The sequence below is a fragment of the Sorex fumeus genome, unplaced genomic scaffold (assembly GCF_029834395.1).
Source record: "Sorex fumeus unplaced genomic scaffold, SorFum_2.1 ptg000048l, whole genome shotgun sequence".
Lineage (NCBI taxonomy): Eukaryota > Metazoa > Chordata > Mammalia > Eulipotyphla > Soricidae > Sorex > Sorex fumeus.
Window position 1 is genome coordinate 4779599 of NW_026606105.1, and position 27841 is coordinate 4807439.

Genomic DNA, 27841 nt, shown 5'->3' on the forward strand with positions numbered 1-27841 from the left:
TCTTCTCAGATCACAGAGTATGTTTCATTAGAGGTCACAGCTAATAGGATATCATGAAAACAAGAGTTACTTCATCTTCATGATCTGTGTGATCGATAAAACCCATGACTTCTCTTTAACACATGAACTCCCCTTTTATGGCTATGGCTATTAGTTTGTTTCATGCTTCTAGTAAAAGCTTTCATCCCTTGGATTCAGATATAATACAGTGTTACTGCTAAACTGAGTTCCATCCCTGGACCATCATGTGGTCCCTGAACACTTCCAGGAGGAAGCTTTGAGCATATCCAGGTGTAGCCTCCAAAGCCAAAATTAATACAAAAGTAAAGGAATGAAGAGAATTTTGGTCAGGAATCTGTAGTTATGTGGGAAATCGTTAGCACGCAATCTGTAATTCTATAAACATTATAGAGAACTTCTCTTTTAGACAAGAGTTTAGGAGAACACTTGACAGTATGAATTCTTATATTTATAAAAACTTGTTTGCAAAACCTAATTAGAAAAGACCCTGATATATAAGAGGAATGTAGACAGTGAATGATAATCCATATCTTGCACGTATTGTCACCTATGTCATTTTTTGGACTATTCACACCTCCTACTTCTCTGTAGAGCTGTTTATTCACCCTTGAGAGATTGCATAACTGTCAACTCAATCAGATTTTTGGCATTACACACACCTATACATGGATCCTGCAAGGGTTATAAGCACTCAGAATTTTGCTAGTAAACTTATATCAGCAAAACTCTTAAATAGTAAAGGAAAACAAAAAATTTAAAGCAATAGCATACCTTCTCTTCAGGTGATTTCTGAGACATTTTTTTAAATCATTTTTCTGTTTGTATTGGATATGGTAACAGCTATTATTTTACTAAGTCAAGGTAAATGATGAAAATTTCTTAAATATTGTCTCATTTCCAAATAAGGTCACATACTGAAAATTTACTAAATTACTATAATATTATTCACTTTAGGCTTCTTATTACAGAGAAACTGAAAATAGATGTATCTTTTGGCAACCTAAATGATGTTACTTTAGCATACAATTTATAATTAATTTTTAGTTTTCATCAAAAATTGAGGTCCCTTAGGCATTATAATCAATCTCAATGGTGAGGCCCTGGGATCAATACCCACAAAAAGTTAGAGGAACAATAGTGATAGCACAGCGGTAGGGTGTTCGCCTTACAAGCGGCCAACATGGCCGACCCGAGTTCGATTCCTCCGCCCCTCTCTGAGAGCCCGGCAAGCTACCGAGAGTATTCGATATGCCAAACACAGTAACAACAAAGTCTCCAATGGAGATGTTACTGGGCCTGCTCGAGCAAATCGAAGATCAACGGGAGGGCCTTTACCTTTTACCTTTAAGTAATATCATGTAATTAAACTCACTAGAAATAAGAGAAACAATATTATATATGACCAAAGTCAGATGTATGATTCTAGTAAGAGAAAAGATGATGAACTGAGGTACTTTTCTTGTGTAGAGGGATAGAATTAATTTTATTATAGAATGATTGATTCTGGGTATTTAAAAGTATACGAAAAACACCAGTGTTGGGAATGTCGACTAGTTCAGCCCTTTTGGAAAACAGTATGGACGTTTCTCAAAAAATTAGAAATTGAGCTCCCATTTGACCCAGCAATACCACTCCTGGGAATATACCCCAGAGAGGCAAAAATGTGTAGTCGAAGTGACATCTGCACTTGTTTGTTCATTGCAGCACTCTTTACAATAGCCAGAAACTGGAAGAAACCTGAGTGCCCAAGAACAGATGACTGGTTAAAGAAACTCTGGTACATCTACACAATGGAGTACTATGTAGCTCTTAGAAAAGATGAAGTCATGAAATTTACATACAAGTGGTACAATATGGAAAGTATCATGCTAAGCGAAATGAGTCAGAAAGAGAGGGATAGACATAGAAAAATTGCATTCATCTGGGGGATATAAAGCAACAAAATATGAGATCAATACCTAAGAATAGCTGAGATCAACACCAGGAGGATTACTCCATAACTTAGAGGCCAGCTGGATATTCTAGGGGAAAGGGCAGTTCAGATAGAGAAGGGAACACCAAATGAAAGGTGTTTGGAGGATCCTCCCAGGAGGGGAAATGCATGTTGAAAGTAGACTATGGACTGAACATGATTGCCACTCAATGCCTCTTTTGCAGACCACAACACCCAAAAGGAGAGAGAGAACAAAGGGGAATGCCCTGCCACAGAGGCAGGGTGGGAGGGGGGATGGGGGGAAATGGGCACTGGTGGAGGGATGGGTATTTGATCATTGTATGACCGAAACTCAGGCACAAAGATTTGTAAATCTACAACTGTACCTCATGGTGCTTCACTAATTAAAAAAAAAAAAACACCAATGTATGAAAAGGAGTTACAAAATATTTGTGTGATAGAATCCAGGAAACAAATTTAATGTGTGGGCCAGAGTAATAGTATAGCAGAAAAGCCCCTTGCTTTGCATGAGACCCAACTGGGTTTGATCCCCAGCATCCCATTTGAGCTCCTGAGCCCACTAGGGAGTTATTCCTGAGCACAAAGCCAGGAATAAACCCTGAACATTGCTGGGTGTATATTGAAAAAATGAACATGTGGTAAGGAAAATTTAGTTTTAAAAGTGCTTTTAAAATAAGATTTAATATTAAAGTGCATTTATATTAAACTGTTTTCTCTCATCTACTTAATTTAAAAAGTCACTTGTCCTTAAAAGAAAGCTTGACAGTATTTTTATCTTTAAATAAGCTGCATAAGAAATCAAAGGCACCATCTATATCAAAATGAAATAATTCCATCAAATAATTTTTAAACGTGAAAGTTTAAGATTTTAAGATTCTGTTTGTTTTTTAAAAAACAGAATTCATTGATTCATTCATTAAATAGATGATTAAGTGTTGTCTCATAATGGGAGAAAGTCAAATAACTGAAACCTTTTGATAGTCTTGGCTTGGGACGAACCCCTTACACATGAAAATGATTCTGCTGAAAAACTCAGGTATGCTGGTTTGTGACCAAAATTTCTAGTCTCGCAGAGAGTCAAGAATGCGTGACCTCCCCCATCTCCCTGCTCTTCCAGGAGCCTGGCAGTCATGCCTCTAGAGCTGTTTAAGCTCATTAATGGCCATGATGAAGAGATTCACAAACAGAGAGCAACAAGCTGCAGAGATGACCTCAAACTTACCATCCATTTAAAAATTTAACTCCAGTCTTATTACCCTACTTAAAATTTTAGAATTCCTGGAGCATGCAGCTGCAAGTGCAGCCGCATTATATCTCATGCACTGATGTACCAAGAGTTGCACACTACATTTTATGGGATGTAAAGTTGAAGGCAACCATCTGATCAACAAAAAAATTAGCACACAAGGCTCAACCTGTAACAACATACTAATAATCTCTTATACAAGGGCTTAATGGCTCCAACGTGAAATATAATAATCTTTACACACTTTCCTCCAAGAAAATCTTTTTGGATAGATTTTAGAAGATTATTCATAACAAGCAACTGCACTGCACTGTCCTCCCATTGTTCATCGATTTTCTCGAGCGGGCCCAGTAATGTCTGGATTGTGAGACTTGTTGTGACTGTTTTTTGGCATATCGAATACGCCACAGATAGCTTGCCAGGCTTTGCTGTGAGGGCGAGATACTCTCGGTAGCTTGCCAAGCTCTCCAAAATGGTGGAGGAATTGAACCCAGGTCCGCCGAGCCAGCCTTGTGCAAGGCAGATGCCCTATCACTGTGCTATCTCTCCAACACAAAATTATTTAGCATCTGTCTTGGGACGAGCTTGGATGGTGGTGGGAAATTTCAAAATAATTTTGGTGGGAAGGTGTAATGATGGTGGGGGTGGGATTGGAATATTGAATGTAATAAATTATTGTGAACAACTTTATAAAAATAAAATTTAAAAAACCTTTTGATATTCTTGATTAACTTCCCAAACTTAAATTATAAATAAAGACTAAACTAAATACAAACTAAATAAAGGTACTATAGTACATTTTCAGATTTGTCTTTCATTCATGAAAACAAGGAAGGTGTTGAAATAATTGTGTTGAGGTGGATTGATTAGTTTTGTTAAATTATATGAGATAACATAGTTAAATAACAAACAATAATGTCTTATTTTTCACTTGTATGAATATTCACACAATCACACAAATCATCCTGTTATTCGTCGATTGCCTCAAGCAGGCCCCAGTAACGTCTCCTTCATTCTAGCCTTGATATTATATTCAAGGCTCTTTAGGAGAATGAGACCCATCATTGTTACTGGTATTTGGCATATTGGGTATGCCACGGGGAGTTTGCCGGACTCTGCCGTGTGGGCAGGCTACATTCAGTAGCCTGCCAGTTTGTCCAAAGTAGGAATGAGATAATAAGATGTCATAATAAGATGTCGCGCGGCCGCAAATGCGGCCGTGTGGTTCCAGGAGCTGGTTTTTATAGTCTCTGACCTCCAGCCAAAGACCCCCAGGACCAGTATGAATATTAATGTAGACATTCAGGAAATTATCAAAAATTCCTAGAATTCTGATATATCCTGATACAATGTCACTAAGTGTAGTTCTTATTATTATTTTGAAATCGTTTATGCCACAGAAATAACCAGATTCTTCTTTCAATTGCACTGAACTTAATTCTCATAATATATTTGCTCTGGGATATTCTTACATTTTTATGAGTCTTAACCAGTGGGTAACTAGGTTCTGTAGCACTGTAGCACTGTCCTCCCGTTGTTCATCAATTTGCTCAAGAGGGCCCAGTAACGTCTCCTTAGTGAGACTTCTTGTTACTGTGTTTGGCATATTGAGTACGTCACGGGGAGCTTGCCAGGCTTTGCCGTGCGGGTGAGATACTCTCGGTAGCTTGTCGGGCTCTCCGAGAGGGGTGGAGGAATCGAACCCAGCTCGGCTGGGCCGGCCGCTTGCAAGGCAAATGTCTTACCGCTGTGTTCATTCCTGGTAATACTCAGTCCTATTGTGCAGCTTAGCAGTTCAATCCTTCAGTGCTCAAGGGGTGTCAGGGATCTAACAGAGGGCCTGCCATATTCTAGACATGTGATTCACTATTTGAGTGATATCACCAAATCTTTATTCTTGTTCTTTCTTAAGCCTCTTGTCATTTATAAGTTTATTTTATCATGTGTTTCTGAGAAAGTACACCATCTTCAATTGGATTCACATAAAGGATTTGAACAAATGCTCTAAGATATAGGCCTCTTATCACTTTAATAGTCATAAAACTGAGCTAGACTTGAGATTTTTTTCTCTTAAGTTTTATGAGTTACAAGAGTTTGGCAAATTATACTAGTGTAGACAAAGATGAAATATTTACTCTTTCTCTTTACTCAATTCCTCTATAACTATTGGAATAACTCCAAGAAGGATGCAATATTCCATGGGATAAAACTGAAGCTCTGGACTGGGTAAGTACTCAGAGATGAACATTTGCTTTGCACGAGGGAGGAACAGTCTCCATTCCCCTTGATCCTTTTCATATTAATGGGAGCAAACCCTGAGCACTGAGCCAGGAGAAGTGCTCAAACGCTGCTGGTGTCTTTCCCCACATTCACAACAAAAAATAAAACAGAAATATGGACACTTGGAAAATATGGTGCAAATTTATCAGGATACTCTGCCTAACTAGTCAGGATACTCTGCCTGACTAGGGCGCCCGGCCACCTGCGATGTAGAAAGCCAATTATTGCCATTCTAGATTTTCAAGAAAAACATAGGCTTTTTATTATATTCCGATGTAATGCAAGCAGAATAAGGTTTAGATTAATCACCACATCCTTTTGTTCAGAGATATTATGAAAGTTAAAGAAGAAAAAGAAACTGCTTTTTTCATAATATTTTAAATGAATTAAAAAACCATGATTTAAAAAAGTTATTGATAGTTGAGTTTTAGGCATATAATATTTCTTTCTTTTTTAAATTTAATCACCTTGAGATACAGTTACAAACTTTCATGTTTTTGTTATAATCATACAATGCTCAAACACTCATCCCTCCACCAGTGCACATTCCCCACCACCAATCTCCCCAGTATACCCCTCATTTCCTACCCTCTCCCTACCTTAATGGCAGAAAATTTCCCCCAAACTCTCTCTCCACTTTTGGCCATTATGGTTTACAATACAGATACTGAGAGGTTATCATGTTTGGTCCTTTAGCTACTTTCAGCACACATCTCCCATCCTGATAAATCCCCCCAACCATCATTTTCTTAGTGATCCCTCCTCTATCCTAGCTGCCTTCTCCCCCACCTCATGAAGCAGGCTTCCAAATATGGAGAAATCTTCCTGGCCCTTGTCTCTACTGTCCTTGGGTATCAGTCTCCTATTATGTTATTTTATACTCCACAAATGAGTACAGTCCTTCTATGTCTGTCCCTCTCTTTCTGATTCACTTCACTTAGCATGATATTTTCAATGTCTATCTACATATAAGCAAATTTCATTACTTCATCTCTCTTAACAGCTGCATAGTGTTCCATTGTGTAGATGTACCAAAGTTTCTTTAACCAATTGTCTGTTCTTGGGCACTGGGGTTGTTTCCAGATTCTGGCTATTGTGAGCAGTGCTGCAATGAACATATAGTTGTAGATTTCACTTCTACTGTGCTTTTTTGTACCCTCAGGATATATTCCCAGAGGTGGTATTGTGGGGTCATATGGATGCTCAATTTCTAATTTTTAAAGGAATGTTCATATTGTTTTCCAGAAAGTCTGGACTAGTGGGAATTCCCACCAACAGTGAAAGAGCAACCCTTTTCCCCCACATCCACGCCAGCATTGGTTGCATTTCTTCTTTTGAATGTGTGCCAGTCTCTGTGGTATGAGATGATATCTCATTGTTGTTTTGATTTGCATCTCCCTGATGATTAGCTATGTGGAGCATTTTTTCATGTGCCTTTTGGCCATTTGTATCTCTTTTTGGAGGATGCTTCTGTTTATTTCTTCTCCCCATTTTTGGATGGGGTTGGAGGATTTTCTCTTGTGCAATTCCATTTATATATCCTGAATATCAATCCTTTAGCAGATACATTTGGGCAAATATTCTTTCCCATTCTGTGGGCCCTCTCTATATTTTGGCCACTGTTTCTTTTGATTTGCAAAAAATTCTTAGTTTGATGTGGCTGCTGAGGACAGACTCCGTGAGCTCCAAGATGAAGTCCAGAGACTCTCAAGAAAAGAGCAAAAATGTAAAAGAGACTCACAGTCAACAAACAGATGTCAAGAGAAAATCGGGATGAAGCCAAGAGGAGTAACTGAGGAATAATTGGAGCCCCAGAGAGACAGGAAGGAATATAATATTTCAACACCAATCTCACCATCAGTGGTTAACAAACTTCTATCTGTTCTCGAAAGACAGGAGGTAGGTTTCAGGATAAAAAGGATTTTGAGACCATCATGTCATCTGGCATGCCAGATGATATGTGTGTATGTGTTCATTTGTTTATTGTGCTTCCAGAGAATGGAGTCATACAAGATGCTTCACCATCGTGTCACAGCCTGACCCTGCATAATATTGCTTCTGTGTATTTCTTTCTTGTATACGTCTTAAATTCTGCTGATTGCCAGCAGAAAAAATGGAGCCATCTGAATATTGTTCTTTTTCTTCTTTGAAAATTCAGTTTTAACAAATTTGTGCCAGTGTGAAAATGTTTGTACAAACATGAAAAATGTTTGTACGAAGTGCTAGAGAGAATCATCATTTTTCATCTAACTCAATATATCATTGTTAAGTATCTGGGATTAAAGGTTTCAAGTATTTTTAATGTCAGGGTAATAAAACCCTTTTCTCCTTTATAAGTATTACAGGTAAAATGCAATCTACAAATCAGATTTAAAGTTGCTGATATGATTATTCTTACTGTACTTTAATCTTACCATACCTTCATGTCAGGACAAGTATGTTGAAACTTGACTTTGTTTGCCAATGATTAATTGTACTGATTAGCACAGCGGGTAGGGCGTTCGCCTTACAAGCGGCCAGCATGGCCGACCCGAGTTCGATTCCTCCGCCCCTCTTGGAGAGCCCGGCAAGCTACTGAGAATATTCGATATGCCAGACATAGTAACAACAGTCTCCAATGGAGACGTTACTGGGCCCGCTCGAGCAAATTGATGATCAACGGGAGGGCCTTTACCTTTTTACCTTTACCTATCCTTAATAAATAATAATATATTTTTTCAAAATTTCAGCTTTTACATTAATAACTTTTAGAGAAATAATGATTTTTTTACATTGTAGATATTAGATTCTAATTCTATTGATTCTATTGTTTGGGGTGTTTTTAAAGTTTTATAAATTGGAGAGGATTCTGAAGTTTTCTAATTTTATCAAATAACTCACTCTGACTCTCCAAACTATCATTTCCAACTTTGCCACACCCTCCTGATTTGGCATAACCACTATATTACCCAAGTAATAGCCACACTTTAGAGGATTGAAATTTGGGTGCATATTTTGCAGTTCTGTAAGGTTCCACCTTGCTCTAGTCCTGTATGGGACCAGATCAGGAAACAGGTCAACAGAAAGAGAAGGGACTGTGATCCATCAATAGCTTCCACCCCAACCAGGAAGATCAAGACTTCAGGCTTGAATCTCCTTTTTTGTCTCCTTCTGGACTTGGAAAGACAGTGAGTCCAATTCCCTCAGGTCATTGGGGGTGGGGTGGGGGTGGAGGTAGAGGGTCGGACGAGAACCCCTCAAACTGATGGAGTTGCCACTGTGTTGATTCCAACCTTTTGTCCATCACAAATGTTTTGATTTCAAGTACTTCTATTTCTCTGGAACAAATTCAGTTCTTCTTTCTAACCCTGGGGGTCATTTTTTAAATATTTCTTTAACAACTCAAGCACAAGGGAAACTTGCATCTAGTCTATACAAAGAACACAAGGCCAGGGTAAATGGCATTCAGCCACCTGTGACTTTTGCAGGCTCAGACTTGAACATATTCCTAGAATGTGCTGTTAAAACATTACTTCCCAAAGAAAAATATTTGTATTCTCCATCCACAGTTATCATCAGCCTTGGTTGTATTTTAGCTAAGCAAACAGGAGTCCTTGTTATAAACCATACCACATGCAAACACTGGATTAACACTTCTGCAAGAATGAACCTCAGTTTCAGAATTTCCATGTATAAGTCATTGGCTTAAAAATGTCAATTCTTGGGCTAGAGAGATCTTAAAGAAACAAGAGCAAAGTTCAAAGCAACATGTCTAAGGATGTTTTCTGGCTTTCTGGTTAAAAACTTTAGTTCTGGAAGCTCTAGATATTTGAGAAATGGCAAGGACCTAGGATATAATTTTTGTTTCTGTGAATATTACAGGGATCCCTTCAATTGGATCAGAATCCAAGAGAACCCTTGATAATAGTTCTGCTATTTTTATATGCCTTGTCGCAAAGGAAAATAAAAAGCAGAACACATCAGAAATACCCATCCAATAAATCTATAGAGATATGATTCTTGCTGTTCTCCCTGTTCTTTATCTCTGATTATTCACCCTTCTCCTTCCCTGTCTTAACGCCTTTTCTACTCTTACCTAAACATCAAGCCATATAATTTAGTTTAGTGGCTTTAGTGACTCTCTCATGTAACTTCTGCCTGGGTCAACAGGACATGGGGATTTCTAGAAAATTGCTACCAGTAATTCTCTTAAACAGCAGGGAGAAACAAAATGGAAGGACAGTCACACCCTTAGTTCTAGGGAGGGCTGTGCCATGCTCTCAGTTCCAGTTGCAGATATGCCTCTATGTTACTACTTGAGTTTGTGCCTTAGCCCTGCCTAGAATACTCTTCAGGGAGAGCTAAATGAAATTTATATGGTCCCTCCTTTCAACTTCCAGTCCAGAGGACTGCTGCTGCCTTTCTGCTATTCTCTGTTTTACAACACCTTGGTGGCTGGTGAAGAAAAAGGACCAAAAAATGGACAGACAGAATGGGGGCAGAGCTCCATGTGCACTGAGTCCCTTACCAGAGGGAGTCAGTCAGTTCAGTCTTTCTTTGGCTTCCATAATATTTCATAATTATGTAAATCTGTAGATAATAAAACTTGTTGGTCCTGGAGATCTTCGGCTGCTGGAGCCCTGGTCGGGGTGGGGAGGAAAGCTCAACCCGCTCCCCTCCAAGGGGCTCCGGCGAGGAACAGCCAGGCGCGGGGGCAGAAGACTGCCATTACAGAAGACTGTAATCCCATCAACGCCCAAGACTCAGAGACTATAAAATCCAGCTCCCGGACGAGACCAGTGCACCTCCATGATGAGACCACTCTCTGCACACATGAAGGTACTGGCAGAGGGACAAAGCCACGCGGGTTCCGGGGCTGAGATCTCCAAGCCTACTCGGATTGGAGTCGAGCATCCTCCACCCAGATCCTCCAAATTCCAGTAGGCGGGGGTCACACCCACCACCTGGCCCCCTGGCACCGTGTAATCCCATCAACGGCCAAGACTCAGAGACTATAAAATCCAGCTCCCGGAACTGCGCAGCTGCATTTGCGGCCGCACAACATCTTATCAAGACATCTTTTTATGACATCTTATTATCTCATTCCTACTTTGGACAAACTTGCAGGCTATCGAATGTAGCCTGCCCACAGGGCAGAGTCTGGCAAACTCCCCGTGGCGTACCAAATATGCCAAATACCAGTAACAATGATGGGTCTCATTCTCCTAAAGAGCCTTGAATATAATCTCAGGGCTAGGATGAAAGAGACGTTACTGGGGCCTGCTCGAGGCAATCGACGAATAACAGGATGATGAAATGAAATGAAAATGAAATAAAACTTGTATCCTTTGGTGAAGTGGTTGTTGAGTTCAAGGGTTCTCCATATACCATTAAAAATACTTGAACCAAGTGAGAGGTGGGTTCAAGCAAAAAGGCCCATACATAGGTAGTGAGAAAAAATTCACTTTATTAGCTAAGTGATTGGAGGTGCTGGGGGACTTTAGTTGGCAGCCATGGTCTCCTCAATCCAGTCCACGAAGTTGCACACACGGGTGTAGACTCCGGGCTTGTTCTTCTGGGCACAGCCATAGCCCCAGGACACGACTCCCTGGAGCTCACCATTGCACACCACGGGGCCACCAGAGTCACCCTGGGAGGAAGAGGGACCAGTTAATAAAGAGACAACCTCGCAGGAAGAATCCTCAAAGCCCTTTGGCTTAGTTCTGGGACTCATCCGATGACATGCCACACAGAATAGCTTGCCCTCCCTTCAGGGGACACGCTCGGAATCCTCCTCTGCCACCCGAGACTGGAGTACACAGTCCTCTCCCAGTGAGTGTGCAGTAAAGGAGAGCGGGGAAGGGGAAGTACCTGGCAGGAGTCCTTGCCTCCCTCCAGGAAGCCAGCGCAGACCATGTTGTCTGTGATCTGTCCAGGGTAGGAAGCCTCACACTGCTCCTGGCTCAGCAGGGGAGCAATCAGGCACTGCAGCAGTTCAGGGTTGTTGACTGGAGGGGCGGGGGAGGGGGGGCAGGAAGAGATGGAAGAGGAATTGCATGAGGCTAGTACTGCAGGAACTAGCTCTGAGAACACCAAAAGGCCTTGAAAAGATGAGCCCCAGCAAGGAACAATGAACTGGTGCTCCACAATAAACAAACACTTGATGACCCCTTGCAGGAGAAGATCATGCAAAAACTGTGTCTTGACTTTAGGATCAATTCACCGAGATCCTGCACCTTATGGTTCCCACAGCACTGCCCTGCAGAGCTTGGGCATGCCGTGTTATTTACATTTTAAGCAACACCTCTCAGGTACATTGGCTCTGTTAGATGTGAGGTCAGGGAGCAGCAGGAGAGCAAGGCTGAGAAGACCCCACTCACCTCCGTTGCTCAGGGTGTTGCCCCAGCCAGAGATGATACACTGGGTGCCAGCAGGGGCACAGGAGCTGGGCAGGGAGATGGCAGCCACGCGGCTGCTGAGCACGGCGGGGGAAGAGAGCTTGATGAGCATGATGTCATTGTCCAGGGTCCAGCTGCTGAAGCGGGGGTGGCGGATGACCTTGACGGAGTTGATGAACTGCTCGTTGCCCTCCTGGACCTTGATGTTGTGATCGCCCAGACGCACCTGGATGCGGCTGTAGGGAGGGAGCACAGTGAGTGGATTCCCAGTCCCTTCCCGCCTCTGCAATTCTCTGTGCCCAGGTGTGCGGTGACATGCACACACAGTCGAGTGCTGGCCACATGAGGGAACCCTAGAAACTTGTTCCTGGACCTGGGAGCTGAAGGGGTACTATGGGAGGTGACCTCTCAGTGGGCTTTTCCTCTTCCTGGTCCACCTTATTCCCCAAACCACACTGCCCAGAAGAGCTGCTGCAGGTACCAGCCTGTTCCCTTGTCCTCTGCCAAGGTAAAACGTGACCTGTGCTCTGCCCTGTCCTCCTTGACTGCTCATTCTGCAGATACAGATGCCAAGGATGGGGCTCAACCTAGCAATACCTTCAGAAACAGTTTCCAGCTTCAGAAATCCAGTCCTTAGTCCTACCAGTTTATTCCATGGAAGCTCCCATTTCAGAGGATGAAGGGGAGCAATATTATATTTCTCACCCTCCCCATTCTTGACTCTGCCGATGAGTGTGCTGTTCTTTGACCCAGTACAGATGAATGTGTGATATGGAATAGATGACTTTGTGACCTTGAACAGGTTCTTGTGCAATCTTGGTTTGGATTTTCTGTACTAGAGAGTCATCCCAGTTCTGCCTATCTATGTGCATTCCCAAGGAACAGAGAGAGACACACCCACAGCTATCAACTCTCAACCTGTAAAGTCTGTCACTGCATAAGCATTTAATGCAGCGGCCTAATCCAGACCATTTCCCAAATGCCTTCACTGACTGGCTGTCAAAGATTCTTGGTGGGAATCTTTACCTGCTTTCCCTATAAGCTTCACTTAGCATTCCTGCATTTTATTTATGATTTTCCCACCTGTTGCTGTTTTCTTATAAACTTGGTTTGTTGTGCTTATCCTCCAAATGTTCTCTCCTCTTTCTCCCAGTCTAGAAACTTGGCTACAAATGACAAACTCTCCCCCATCATTAACCCCATCTGCTCTCAGGCTCACCTCAGCTCCCCTGTAAGGACAACCTCTCAGTAGCCCCAGATGGCTTTGCATCACTTACGACTTGTAGCAGTGAGCAGCAGACACCACCCACTGGTCGTTGATGAGGGAACCACCGCAGAAGTGGTAGCCGGCATTCAGGGACACCTGGTAGGGAACGGATTTCTCCGGACAGGTGTATCCCCCAACGATCTTGTCATCGTCGTCAGTGGGGAAAGCAACTGAATGGAAACAGGAGAGGAGAAGCAATGAGTGGGATGTTTGGGCGTGTGGAGGCCCTCCCTGTGGCTGGATCGTGCTCATTAGGATGGCTTCCTGAGCACAGAGAAGACAGATAGGCAAGCAGCTCTCCTCCCCTGCCCAGTGTGTCCTTCAGGAATGAATCTATTTAGATGTGCAGGAAGTTTGCCAGGTACCCTATAGATTCTGGGTCTGACTGCTCCCAAAGGACCAGAACAGAAGCACACCTACCCATTGTAGGTGTGATCACTGTTTGATCACTGTGGGAGAGTAGCATTCTCTCGACTTCATGCTATTCTCTTCCTCATCACTGACTGTTCCCTCTCTTCTTTTGGCCTCAGATAGTTAGGACGTTTCTTCTAGTTTGAACCCAGGATATACCCAGATTTTTTATTGGCTCAACTCTCTATTGAAGTCAGGGAACAACCCCGGTTTGATAGGACATTTTATATCACTAAGGTAGGACTAGAATGGTAAACCATAAATTTAACTGCGACTGGGAATCTGAGGTCAGCTTAAAGAATTTATGCATAGACAATATTTCAAGTCTTTCTGTCTGAAGGTTTATTAAAAAGAGTATGAAGTGTGAGATTTTTCATAATCGCTAGTGCATCATAAATGAAGAGTGAATATATTTGACTAATCCACTGCAAAGATTCAGAAACTGAGCCTGCCTCAAGGAGAGTTTTCATTTTATATTGAATCGTTTTCTCCCTACATCTTACCTGCCCTGTTGAGAATGATCAACCAAACACTCCAAGTGGTTCACCAGGATTTTTGGTGGGAACAGTCAGAATTTAAGAGACTTAAAGAAATCCCAAGAAGAAAAGATAAAGAGACAATCTAGAGGTCAACAGGAGAAACAGCAAGACTGGTGGAAGAGATATTCTGCCTCTAAAGGAGAAGGAGTTGAAGTCTGAGGCAGTGCTTGAAACTCACCAGCGGCTCCCAGGAAGGCGAGAATCAGCAGAGGATTCATGGTGGCAGAATGTCAGGGAGAGGGTGGCTGAGGGCCTTTGTACCTCCCCAGGATGGGTCGCTGCTCCTCCCCCTGCCAGCACCTCTGCAGGTGTCCCCTTCCCAAGGTCTTGTATCAGTTCTGAAGCATTTGGTGACTCTTGGGACATGACCTTTAAATGTCATGGGAACTTACCTCCTGAGGACAGAAAATCAAGGTATCTCTTGGATATAAAATAGTAATAAGCAGTCCCCATATCAGTGACTTCTATTTCCCAATGTCCACCATACAGTTTCTGTCCCCATGTGTATAACAAAGTCAGCCAATCTGGAGGACTCTGTCCTCCTCCTCTGTCTTGGACTCGATCAGCTGCCCAGCCGCATCCACTCTCCTCCCTCTTCCTGCCTTTGTTTTTTTCCCCAATGTGGCCACGACACTGTCCTCTTATGGTCCCTCTACCCTCTACTCAGCAGAGTCCTGTTGTTTTAGATAATGCAGGCCCTGCCAGTATTTTCTCTTCTTTATTTGTATCTGTTGCAAAGATCAGGCACATCACCATATGTAATGATTCACTCAGTTGATCTCTAACTCCTACCACATCATAGTGAACTCACCAGATGCTATGACTTTAATTTCTCCTCTCAGGGCCTCAGAGCACCCTTCAAAGTTCCTGTATCACAAAACTTCCCATCACTTCCTCTGGAGTCCTGAGAAACTTAGGTGGACTCATGGGGATCTCTGGAGGCCCACAAGACCGAGTTAGTGGACAACGAAGACAAATAGAGTTCTGAGATAAATAAAACAACTGAGGAAAACTAATGCCTTGGACTTCAACTAGAGATCCGAAGTTTCCAGGTGGTGTAAGAAGGGGGTTAAGTCTAGGGATGAAAAAGTTGGACTAATGTAATATTCAGGGTCTTTGATTTTTGGGATTAGATCAACGGGTGGGGTGAAGGTCATGATTGTGTTATAATTGTAGACCAAATGCAAAAATGTTATAATTAAAGTACTAGCTTTACTCAACTTCAAAATTTTTAGAACACCTGGAGTATTAACCTAAAATTTACGTGTGCTAGTTTCTTTTTGTTTTGTTCTATTGACCACATCTTGTGGTGTCCTGGGCTTATTTTGGCCCTGTGCTTAGGAATCACTCTTGGTGTTCTTTGGGGTCCATAGGAAGTACCAGATCTGGACTTAATTTCTTAGAACCCAGGTAAGGTGTGTGCAAGAAAAGCAACTTACCTGATGCACCATCTCTCTGGACTCAATATGTGTATATCTTAAGCTATTTTCTGATAAGAAGGTCCATAGTAATAGTGATAACATGAACTTACATGAGCTTCTTTGATTTATAAAGTGAGATAAAATGAAGTTGGAAATCTGTCAACTTTGACAAAATCATTGTTTTAATCAATTTTGAAAGTTTTAGGGAATTTTAATTCATATCAAAGTCCCAAACTATAAAGCCTTCAAGAAAGTAGTTATGACATTATCAACATGAAGAAAATCGTATATACAAAATGCATAATAAGACAAAACAAGCTATAAATTTCCCTATGAATTTATACCTTAAAAGTGCCTTTGTTTGCCCACTATGACCACTCCTATTCAAGATAGTACTGGGAGTCCTGGCCATTGCAGTTAGGCAAGAGAAAGGTATCAAGGGAATACAGATAGGAAAGGAAGAGGTCAAACTACCACTATTTGCAGATGATATGATACTGTACTTAGAAAACCATAAAGATTCTACAGAAAAGCTCCTAGAAACAATAAGTTGGTTTAGTAAAGTGGCAGGCTACAAAATCAACACCCAAAAGTCCATGGCTTTCTTATATACAAATAATGAAAGAGAAGAAAGATACATTAAACAAAACAATCCTGTTCACAATAGTATCTCAGAAAATCAAGTACCTCAGAATCAGCTTAACCAAAGAGGTGAAGGACCTATACAAGGAAAATTACAAAACACTACTTCAAGAAATAAAAGAGGACACTAGGAAATGGAGACACATTCCCTGCTCATGGATAGGAAGGATTAACATTATCAAAATGGCAATACTCCCCAAAGCACTATACAAATTCAATGCGGTCCCTATTAGGAATACCCATGACATTTTTCAAAAAAAATAGACAAGACACTCCTGAAATTCACATGAAACAATAAACCTCCACGAATAGCTAAAAAAATCCTTGGGACAAAGAAGATGGGTGGTATCACCCTCCCCAACTTTAAACTGTACTACAAAGCAGTAGTAATTAAGACAGCATGGTACTGGGCTAGAAACAGACCTGAAGACCAATGGAACAGAGTTGAATATTCTGTCACAGACCCCCAAACATATGACCACTTAATCTTTGACAAAGGAGCAAGAAATGTGAAGTGGAACAAGGAAAGCCTCTATAACACGTGGTGCTGGAAAAACTGGAGAAACTGCTACCTGCAGAAAAATGAACTCTGACCTCTGTCTAACACCAGGCACAAAAGTCAGATCAAAGTGGATTAAAGACCTCAATATCAGACCTGAATCCATAAGGTACATAGAGGAATATGTAGGCAGAACTCTCCGCGACATTGAAGCTAAAAACATCTTTAAGGATGAAACAGCACTGACCATGCAAGTGGAAGCAAACATAAACAAATGGGACTACATCAAACTAAGAAGCTTCCGCACTTCAAAAGAAACAGTGACCAAAATACAGAAGGAACCTACAGAATGGCAAAGAATATTTACCCAATACCTATCTGATAAGGGATTAATATCCAGAATATCCAAGACACTGGTAGAACTTAACAAGAAAAAAAACCACCAACCCCATAAAAAAATGGGGAGAAGAAATGAACAAAAGTTTCCTCAAAAAAGAAATACAAATGGCCAAAAGGCACATGAAAAATTGCTCCACATCACTAGCCATCAGGGAGATGCAAATCAAAACAACAATGAGATATCATCTCACACCACAGAGACTGGCACACATTCAAAAGAACAAAAGCAACCAGTGCTGGCGTGGATGTGGGGGAAAAGGGACACTCTTCCACTGTTGGTGGGGATAACCACTAGTCCAGCCTTTCTGCAAAACAGTATAGACAGTCCTTCAAAAACTAGAAATTGAGCTTCTATATGACCCCGTAATACCACTTCTGGGAATATAACCCAAGGATCTAAAAACGCACAGTAGAAATGACATCTGTACCTATATGTTCATTGCAACACTGTTCACAATAGCCCAAATCTGAAAACAACCCAAGTGCCCTAGAACAGATGACAGGTTAAAGAAACTTTGGTACAGCTACACAATGGAGTACTATGCAGCTGTCAGGAGAGATGAAGTCATGAACTTTGCTTATCAATGGATAGACATGAAAAATATCATGCTAAGTAAAATGAGTCAGAAAGTGAGGGACAGACTTAGAAGGACTGCACTCATTTGTGGAGTATAAAACAACATAACAACATAACATAAGGCTGACACCTAAGGACAGTAGATTCATGGGACAGATAGATTGCTCCATAGCTGGAAGCCTGCCTCATGAGCAAAGGGGAGAAGGTAGCTGGAATAGAGAAGGGATCACTAAGAAAAAGATGGCCGGAGGAATCGGTCGGAATGGGAGATGTGTGCAGAAATTAGATAATGGACCAAACATGATAACCTCTCAGGGTCTGTATTGCAAACCATCATGCCCCAAAGTGGAGAGAGATTATGGGGAATAATGTCTGCTGTGTAGGCAGGGGGAGGGTAGGAAAGGGGGGGTATACCGGGGATATTGGTGGTGGGGAATGTGCACTGGTGGAGGGATGGGTGTTTGATCATTATGTGATTGTAACCCACACACGAAAGCTTATAACTACGTCATGGTGATTCAATAATTTTTTTTTAAAAAAGTGCCTTTGTTCCTCTGGAATGTATGGGAAAAAATTCTCCTTCACTGAGGTAAAGAGAATTAGGAAATTCCTCCTCCCTCCTCTCAACACACACACACACACACACACACACACACACACACACACACACACACACGACTGTGTAAATTACTCACAAGACAGGAATCTTTGAGATGAAGTATCTTAAGCGGGAGTGCATCAAAATTGTTTTAGGAGCATGACTCAATCTGAAAGCTCAACATTTTAAACAAACACACTTGGTTCTATCCCCCCAGTAGTGTCAGGTATCAACTTAGTGTGTTTGAATACTTTCACCTGATTATTTTTCATGGCATGAAAGAGCACTGACTGAGGCTACTTTTGAATAAAACTCCTGTCAAATATTGTTTTTGAATTAAGCTTGTATGCACTATTGGTATTAAGGGTTTCCTTCAGCTTAAGTCACTTCCCAAAAGAGTTCAAAAGTATTACCTGGAGATTTAGAGCCCATTTCTATGAAAACCACTGCAAGACTAAAGGTCATTTTTGCCCCCATAGCATTGACCTAGTCCACATGGATCTACCCTAAATTTGTCTTTCCATCCTTCTAAACTTCCACCTGACTGTTAACAAGCAAGATTTTAGAACACAGAAGAGAACAGCTGAACAATTCTTTGCATTGACCACAGAGTAGTCTTCAATGTCTCAATAGCATTGGCCAAGCAAACAAAAGAAAACAAAATGGCACTATATCACATTAAGAAGCATCTGCACTGCAAAAGAAACGATGACTAGAATCAAAAGTTACCCACAGATTGGGGAAAACATATTCTTTTTCAAAAAAATTTTTATTAGTTAAACACCATGAGGTACAGTTGTAGACTTACAAATTTTTGTGCTTGGGTTCCAATTATACAATATTCGAGTACCCATCCCTCCACCAGTGCCCATTTTTCACAACCACTGATCCCAGCATCCCTCCCACCCCTCCTTACCCCCCATCCCACCCTGCCTCTGTGGCAGGGCAACCCCTTTTATTCTCTCTCTCCTTTTGGGTGCTGTGGTTTGCAAAAGAGGAATTGAGTGGCAATCATGTTCGGTCTATAGTCTACTTTCAGCACACATCTCCCATTTTGGGAGGATCCTCCCAACACCCTTTATTTGGTGCGCCCTTCTCTATCTGAGCTGCCTGGGAAAACATTCTAATCTCACATCTGACACTTACCACTTAATCACTTAACTTCCCGTTAGTCGTCGATTTGCTCGAGCGGGCGCCAGTAACGTCTCCATTTATCCCTGTCGCGTGCTAGTGTAGCCCAATGGCATCTGTTCGCTCCGGGAACATGAAGGGCCTCAAACCGATCGTTCATGATCTTGATGAAGAAGTCTGACCATCTGGTAGGTGGGCGGCCACGCGGTCTTTTGACATCCCGTGGAATCCAATCAGTAACAGCTCTAGTTCAACGGTCGTCTTTAAATCTCATTACGTGACCAGCCCATCTGATTTTCGACACCTTGGCAAATGAGACAGCGTCCCTGATCCTTGATCATCGACGGATGTCAGAACTCCGGATTCGTTCTCTCATTTGAGTGAAACGTGATATTCCAAGCATAGCTCTTTCTATTCTTCTTTGAGAGACCTGAATAGCATTCTCATCCTGTTTGCGTAGGGCCCAGGTCTCTGAGGCATATGTTAATGCAGGAAGAACAGTGGAATCAAAGAGATGTGCCCGGAGCCGGAGGTTCTTCGTCCTCTTAGCTATTTCTTCGACGTTCTTGAAGGCGTTCCAAACCGCTCTCTTCCTCCTGCGCAGCTCGGGTGCCAGATCATTTGTCATGTTGACCTCTCGACCTAGGTACACATAGCTGCTGCATTCGGATATGGTGGTTCCATTGAGAGCGAATGGGGCGTCAGGAACAAGGCTGTTTCTCATAAACATTGTCTTGGTGAGATTCAGCTGTAGTCCTACCTTTCCACACTCACGGTCAAAGTCGGCCAGCATTTGTGCGGCTTGGCTGATGTTTGGTGTTATTAAAACAATGTCATCAGCAAAGCGGAGGTGGTGTAGTTGCCGACCATCTATCTTCACTCCCATTCCTTCCCATTCCAGTCGTCGCATGATGTTCTCGAGGGTGGCACTGAAGAGTTTCGGTGAAATGGTATCACACTGCCGCACCCCTCTCTTGACATCAACGATCACTTCTTTGTAGAATGGTGAGATCCTGGTAGTGAATCCGCAATACAGCTCACGGAGGATCCTGATGTATTGGGCTTGAATGCCCTGATTGGCTAGGGCTTCAATGACCGCTTCCGTCTCAACAGAATCAAAGGCCTTCTGTAGATCAATGAACGTTAAACAGAGCGGCATCTTGAACTCCCGAGAAACCTCAATGAGCTTGGTTATCGTGTGGATGTGGTCGATGGTGCTGAATCCTTTGCGGAACCCTGCTTGCTCGCATGGTTGTCCTTCATCTAGTGTTCTGCCAATCCTATTTAGGATGACTCGAGTGAACAACTTGTAGATGACAGACAATAGGCAGATCGGGCGATAGTTGCCAATGTCATGGATGTCTCCCTTCTTGAACAGTAGTACCGTCCTGCTGGTTTTCCATTGGGACGGAACCTTGCATTCAGACAGGTAGGGAGTGAAGAGCCGAGCCAGTGTATTGATCACATCTGACAATTTACAAATATCAAAAGTATATAAACTCTGGAAGAATTTAACAACAAACTAATATTTAAAAAGCGGAGGAGAGTTAAACAGACAATTTCTCAAAGAGAGCATACAGATTGGCAACAAGTATATTAAAAGTGCTCTTCATTAATTATCACCAGAGAAAGATAAATCAAAACAACAATGAGATTTATCACCATAAACTAGTCAAATTGGTGCACAACTAAAAAAGTTGAAACATAATATATTTGTTGAGATGTGTAGAAAAAAAACCCTCCTACACTGTTTGTGAAAATTTTATCTGGTTCAGGTTTTTATGGAAAACAATTTGGAGATGTCTCAAAATATTAAGAATTGATGTTCCATGTGACCTAATGATAGCAAAGCCACTTCTTGGCATCTATGGTTCCCAAGACTCTATTTTAAAAGACTCTCACCCTTTTATGTTCATTTCAATGCTATTTACAATAGTCAAGATATGGAAACAACCCAAATGCCCAAGAACAGATGAGCGGGTATATATTCCCAATGAAATACTACTTGGGTATAAGAAAAGATGAAATTATGCAAGTCTCTACTATGTGGACAGAAATAGATGGTGTCCAGCCAAGTGAATTTAGTCAGAGTGAGAAGGAAAAGTCCATCTAGCATATGGAATGCAAAGAAACATAAAATGTGAATAACAAATGGCCAATGGCAGCAGACCTTGAGGGTTTACCTACAGGACTCAGTTTGGAAAGGGAAGGGGGTAGTTGGGAAGGAGGAAATCTGGAGATGCAGTGGAGGGATATTGGGACTCTGGTGGTGGGGGTGGTGTTGTAACTACTTATGCCTGAAGACTTATTATTAACAGCATTGTGAATCATGATGTGTTTATTAAAAAATCTTAGTCACCACGTCTATAAATACAAAGTAATTTGAGAATAAGCCATATCTATGCTAAATGAAAAGAATATAATAAAATTCTGTTTTCAATGATAGTCTATGAGTAATTGTCTTTAACTTTTATGCACAAACCCAAGCACTGTAGCACTGTCCTCCCGTTGTTCATCGATTCACTCAACTGGCCCAGTAACGTCTCCATTGTGAGACTTGTTGTTACTGCTTTTGGCATATAGAATATGTCATGGGGAGCTTATCAGGCTTTGCCTGCAGGCGAGATACTCTCAGTAGCTTGCCAGGCTTTCCAAGAGGGGCGGAGGAATCGAACCCTGATTGGCTGGGTTAGTCACGTGCAAGGCAAACGCCCTTCCCACTCTGCTAGTGCTCCAAATAAAAAGAAAAACATCACTAACCAACCAGTGTGACAGAACTGAACAGTAAGCTCAATAGTTATGGAGCCAGACTTATTTCTTTTCTTGTTTTATTGAATTTCCATGAGATACACAGTTAAAAAACTATTCAAGATAGGGTTTCAGTCATACAATATTCTGACACCCACCCTTCCACCAGTGTACATAACCCTCCACCAATATCCCCAGTTTCCCTCCGATAACCAACTTTATTCTCTCTCTCTCTCTTTCTCTCTCTCTCTCTCTCTCTTATTTTGACACTATAGTTTGAAATACAAATACTGAGAGGTTATCATATATGACTCTTTACATACTTTCAGCAAAAGGGTTTATCCAGATTGATCATTTCCAATACCATTGTCATAATGGTCCCTTCTCTACACCAATTGCCTTCTCCCCCTGCACTTGAACCGGGATTTCAACTGTAAAACAATCATCCTGGTCCTTGTTTCTACCATCATTGGGCATTAGTCTCATACCAGAGTTTTTACATCCCGAAATAAGTGCAATTGTTCTATGTCTGTCCCTCTTCTCTGACTCATTTCACTCAGCATGATACTCTCCATGTCCATCCATTTATAAGCGAATTTTATCACTTTATTTTCCCTAACAGCTGCATAGTACTCCACTGTGTCTATGGACCATAGTTTCTTTGACCAGTTGGACACACCAAGACATGCAGAGCCTCTAGAAGGTTCCACAACATGGATTGAGAACAGAACAAGGGACTAGCATTGGTAGTAACTGATGTGAAGAATGTTTATAAAACAGTTTCTTAAGTGACATTTTTGCCCTGCTTCCTAGAATCTGGATTCTCTCTTCCCCTGCTGCTAAGCTCCCAATCCATGAAACTCATGGTCTCTGGGAGTATTGTTTGGGTTCTAGTGTTCTGGTCACCTCTAGAGCCTGACTGACATCATTTGGCTTTTGGTCAGAGGAAGAGGGGTGTTCAAGCAAAGAGGCCCAGACATAGTTAGTGAGGCAAAATCACTTTATTAGCTAAGTGATTGTAGGTGCTGGGGAACTTTAGTTGGCAGCCATGGTCTGCTCAATCCAGTCCACGAAGTTGCACACACGGGTGTAGACTCCGGGCTTGTTCTTCTGGGCACAGCCATAGCCCCAGGACACGACTCCCTGGAGCTCACCATTGCACACCACGGGGCCACCAGAGTCACCCTGGGAGGAAGAGGGACCCGTTAATAAAGAGACACCCTCGCAGGGAGAATCCTCAAAGCCCTTTAGCTTAGTTCTGGGAATCTTCATCCCAAGGCGGCTTTTACTTGTTTCATATAGAAAGATGACATGCCACACAGAATAGCTTGCCCTCCTTTCAGGGGACATGCTCAACATCCTCCTCTGCCACCCGAGACTGGAGTACACAGCCCTCTCCCAGTGAGTGTGCAGTAGACCAGAGCAGGGAAGGGGAAGTACCTGGCAGGAGTCCTTGCCTCCCTCCAGGAAGCCAGCGCAGACCATGTTGTCTGTGATCATTCCAGGGTAGGAAGCCTCACACTGCTCCTGGCTCAGCAGGGGAGCATCCAGGCACTGCAGCAGTTCAGGGTTGTTGACTGGGGGGGGGGGGGGGGGAGGCAGGAAGAGATGGAAGAGGAAGTGAATGAGGCTAGTACTGCAGGAACTAGCTCTGAGAACACCAAAAGGACTTGAAAAGATGAGCCCCAGCAAGGAACAAAGAACTGCTGCTCCACAATAAACAAACACTTGGTGACTCCTTGCAAGAGAAGATCATGCAAAAGCTGTGTGTATTGACTTTGGGGTCAATTCACTGAGATTATGCACCTCATGGGTCCCATAACACTGCCCTGAAGAGCTTGGGCTCACTGTGTTGTTTACAGATTTTAAGCAACGGTGTCCAACACTCAGGTACATTGGCTCTGTAAGACGTGGGGTCAGGGGGCAGCAGGAGAGGAAGGCTGAGAGGACCCCACTCACCTCCGTTGCTCAGGGTGTTGCCCCAGCCAGAGATGAGACACTGGGTGCCAGCAGGGGCACAGGAGCTGGGCAGGGAGACGGCAGCCACGCGGCTGCTGAGCACGGCAGGGGAAGAGAGCTTGATGAGCATGATGTCATTGTCCAGGGTCCAGCTGCTGAAGCGGGGGTGGCGGATGACCTTGACAGAGTTGATGAACTGCTCGTTGCCCTCCTGGACCTTGATGTTGTGCTCGCCCAGACGCACCTGGATGCGGCTGCAGGGAGGGAGCACAGTGAGCGGGTTGCCAGTCCCTTCCCACCTCTGCAGCTCTCTGTGCCCAGGTATGTGGTGACATGCACACACAGATGAGTGCTGTCCACATGAGGAAACCCTAGAAACTTGCTCCTGCACCTGGGAGCTGAAGAGGTACTATGGGAGGTGACCCCTCAGCGGTCTTTTCCTCTTCCTGGTCCACCTTATTCCCCAAACCACACTGCCCAGAAGAGCTGCTGCAGGTACCAGCCTGTTCCCTTGTCCTCTGCCAAGGTAAAGCGTGACCTGTGCTCTGCCTTGTTCTCCTTGACTGCTCACTCTGCAGATACAGATTCCAAGGGTGGGACCCAACCTAGCAATACCTTCAGAAACATAGTTCCCAGCTTCAGAAATACAGTCCTTAGTCCTACCAGTTTATTCCATGGAACTTCCCACATTTCACAAGATGTGGGGGAGCAATATTATATTTTTCACCCTCCCCATTCTTGACTCTGCAGATGAGTGTGCGGTTCCTTGACCCAGTTCAGATGAATGTGTGATATGGAATAGATGACTTTGTTACCTTGAACAGGTTCATGTGTGGCCTTGGTTTAGATTGTCTGTACTAGGGAATGATCCCAGTTCTGTCTGTCCATGTGCTTCCCAAGAAACAGAGGGAGATAAACTCACAGATATCAACTCTGTACCTTTAAACTCTGTCACTGTGTTAGCACAGAACTCAGCTGCCTGGTCAAGAACATTTTCCACATGCCTTCACTGTGTGGCTGTCAAATTTCTTGTGGGAGTTCTGCCTGCTTTCCCTATCAGCCTCGTTTAGCACCCCTGTAATTTGTTATTTTATTTATGATTTTCCCAGTCATTGCTGCTTTATTATCACTTGTTCTGTTGTGTTAATCCTCCTAATTTTCTCTCATCTTTCCCCCAATCTAGAAACTTGACTACAAATGACAAATCCTTTTCCATTATCGACCCCATCTGCTCTCATGCTCACCTCAGCCTCCCCTGAAAGGACAACCTCTCAGGGGCCCCAGATGGCTTTGCAGAGGGAGACATCACTTACGACTTGTAGCAGTGAGCAGCAGACACCACCCACTGGTCGTTGATGAGGGAACCACCGCAGAAGTGGTAGCCAGAGTTCAGGGACACCTGGTAGGGAACGGAGTTCTACTCACAGGTGTATCCCCCGACGATCTTGTCATCGTCGTCAGTGGGGAAAGCAACTGAGTGGAGACAGGAGGGGAGAAGCAATGAGTGGGATGTGCGAGCATTCAGAGGCCCTGCCTGTGGCTGGATCGTGCTCATTAGGATGGCTTCCTGAGCACAGAGAGGACAGATAGGCAAGCAGCTCTCCTCCCCTGCCCAGTGGGGCTTCACAAAGAAGTGTTTGTGGGCCTGCAGCTATCTCAGAATCCTGCAGGTTGACCTCTGTCAGGAGTCATAATACCCAAGAACCATGATCAGGGTCAGTCCATTCAGTGAGATTGGTGAAGGAATGACAGATTCTCACTGCTTCATGCTATTCCTTTGCTTGCTCATACTGTCTGCTTCATCTGCTATTTAACTTCTTACATTCAGGAATGTTTGCTTGCCTTGAGCACTGGAAATACTAAACGTTTTATCATAGACCATTTCTCAAAATAATTAGAATCTCAACAACTCTGCTCTTAAATGAGGGTTTTCTCATCTTCCCAATTGAAGATTCATTGGGAAAATCCACTGCATATCCAAATTGAAGATCACCTATGGTTGACATAACCCAAGCCGAGATTCAGACACTGAGCCCTGGCACACATTCCCTTCCGTTGACCACACAATCTGGTCTACCTGTCCAGCCTTTCCCATCAATTGCCTCTATTGGTTGATTGTGATTCAGAATAAAGCCTTCTAGGAAATTAGAGGCATAAGAAAATGAAGGAGGGATAAATGGACTCTGAAGTTCATACAGAAGAGGCAGAAAGGACAGTCAGCTGTCCTTGTCAGGAGAAGCAGGTGAAGACTGAAGCAGTCCTTGCAACTCACCAGCAGCTCCCAGGAAGGCGAGAATCAGCAGAGGATTCATGGTGGCAGAGTGTCAGGGAGAGGGTGGCGAGAGCCTTTATACCTCCCCAGGATGGGCTGCTGCTCCTCCCCCTGCCAGCACCACTGCAGGTGTCCCCTTCCCAAGGTCTTGCATCAGCTCTGCTGCATTTGGTGACTCTTGGGACATGACTTTTAAATGTCATAGGAACTTACCTCCTGAGGGCAGAGATCAAGGTATCTCTCCCCCATATCAGTGATCTTTATTTCTCAATGTCATGACACAACCTGGTTTGTGCCCCCATGTGTACAACAAAGTCAGCCTGCCTGGAGGACTTTGAGCCCTCCTCCTCTGTCTTGGACTTGATCTGCTGCCCCAACACAGCATGTCTTCCCAATTTTGTTCTTAATGTGATCATGATGCTTTGCTTGTCTCCTGTGGTAAATTCCCTCCTATCAGCAGAGTCCTGAGATTTCAGATATTGGCGCCCCCTGTCTGTGTTTTTCTTCCTCATCTTTCTCTCTGGTAGAGATCAGGCATATCTCCTCTTGTGAGGCTTCATCTACCTGATCTCTAACCCCTGTCACATAGTGTCCTGCAGGGACTCCCCACATGCTGTGACTCTGATTTCTGTATTCAGGGACTTCAAAAATCCTCTGTCTCACCAACCCTCCCCACCACTCTCACCCTCCACCTCCCACTTTGCTGCCTCTAATTCCTGAGTTACTAGCTTGGGCTCTCTGGGAAATTTGGAAGCCAGCAAGACACTGAGAAAGGGGCCAAGAAGACAAAAATAAGTTCTGAATTGCAGCGAGCTTCTAGGAGAAAACTCTATTTGTTTTTCTTATTTATGCTGATTTGGGTTATCAAAAGCAAGATGATTCTAATCTGTGACAACATTGTAAGGGGCTGCACCCTCACTACACGGCATGCAGAGAAGAGAAATGGTAGTGAGACCCTTTGGAAGGAGTAACTAAGAACTCTTTAGTTAGGGATAGAGTTGAACATTCAATTGCAAGAGAATAAAAAATAGAAAACAAAATTATGCATCTATACCCCTTCAATGGTAGGGCATTTGCCTTGCACGCAGCTAGCCTGGCCAAGCCGGGTTTGATTCCTGCACCCCTCTCGGAAAGCCTGGCAAGCTACTTAGAGAATCGTGCCCACATCACAAAGCCTGGCAAGCTACCCGAGACATATTTGATATGCCAAAAACAGTAACAACAAGTCTCAAAATGGAGACGTTACTGGGCCTGCTCAAGCAAATCGATGAACAACAGGAGGACAGTGTTTGTTTTATGTTTGTTGACCCTTTCAACATATTAGAATAAACCATTTAAAATCTAAATGAAGCAATGGGAATAGGCATCTGGTGAGACCAGCTGCATTTCACAGAACCTCTAGATAATAATTCCTGGAAATTTCCACATAAATACACAAGACTGAAGAACATGACCTGGGCAAGTCTATGTTCTTACGGAAAAGAATTTCTGATGGAAGCT

The 27841-nt window shown here is 43.0% G+C and overlaps 2 protein-coding genes and 1 gene segment (V, D, J or C); all 3 read right to left on the reverse strand.

Moving 5' to 3' along the window:
* Nucleotides 1-27841, reverse strand: part of LOC130032506 (T cell receptor beta constant 2-like) — a 111085-nt gene that overhangs the window by 27610 nt on the left and 55634 nt on the right. Inside the window, 1 exon segment of the C gene segment in view lies at nucleotides 9124-9136. Within this exon segment, the coding sequence occupies nucleotides 9124-9136 (13 nt within the window).
* Nucleotides 10948-14383, reverse strand: LOC130032508 (anionic trypsin-like). Its single transcript, XM_056124076.1, has 5 exons — nucleotides 14274-14383; nucleotides 13156-13315; nucleotides 11861-12114; nucleotides 11352-11488; nucleotides 10948-11130 (listed from the first exon to the last, which is right to left on the reverse strand). The coding sequence occupies exons 1-5, from the start codon at nucleotides 14311-14313 to the stop codon at nucleotides 10981-10983; spliced, it is 741 nt and encodes a 246-aa protein (XP_055980051.1). The 5' UTR covers nucleotides 14314-14383; the 3' UTR covers nucleotides 10948-10980.
* LOC130032509 (anionic trypsin-like) lies at nucleotides 23097-26392 on the reverse strand. The gene is made up of 5 exons (XM_056124077.1): nucleotides 26342-26392; nucleotides 25383-25542; nucleotides 24070-24323; nucleotides 23551-23687; nucleotides 23097-23295 (listed from the first exon to the last, which is right to left on the reverse strand). Exons 3-5 carry the CDS (start codon nucleotides 24197-24199, stop codon nucleotides 23146-23148), a joined length of 417 nt encoding a protein of 138 aa, XP_055980052.1. The 5' UTR covers nucleotides 24200-24323; nucleotides 25383-25542; nucleotides 26342-26392; the 3' UTR covers nucleotides 23097-23145.

Excerpts from the sequence above, each read along its gene's own strand:
- LOC130032508 (XM_056124076.1), bottom strand. The coding sequence starts at position 14,313 with ATGAATCCTCTGCTGATTCTCGCCTTCCTGGGAGCCGCTG. Across the intron at positions 12,115-13,155 it reads GCTGCTCACTGCTACAAGTC|CCGCATCCAGGTGCGTCTGG; the intron begins GTAAGTGATGCA and ends CCCTCCCTACAG. Across the intron at positions 11,131-11,351 it reads GAGGCAAGGACTCCTGCCAG|GGTGACTCTGGTGGCCCCGT; the intron begins GTACTTCCCCTT and ends TCTTCCTCCCAG.
- LOC130032509 (XM_056124077.1), bottom strand. The coding sequence starts at position 24,199 with ATGCTCATCAAGCTCTCTTCCCCTGCCGTGCTCAGCAGCCGCGTGGCT. Across the intron at positions 23,688-24,069 it reads CAACACCCTGAGCAACGGAG|TCAACAACCCTGAACTGCTG; the intron begins GTGAGTGGGGTC and ends CCCCCCCCCCAG. Across the intron at positions 23,296-23,550 it reads GAGGCAAGGACTCCTGCCAG|GGTGACTCTGGTGGCCCCGT; the intron begins GTACTTCCCCTT and ends TCTTCCTCCCAG.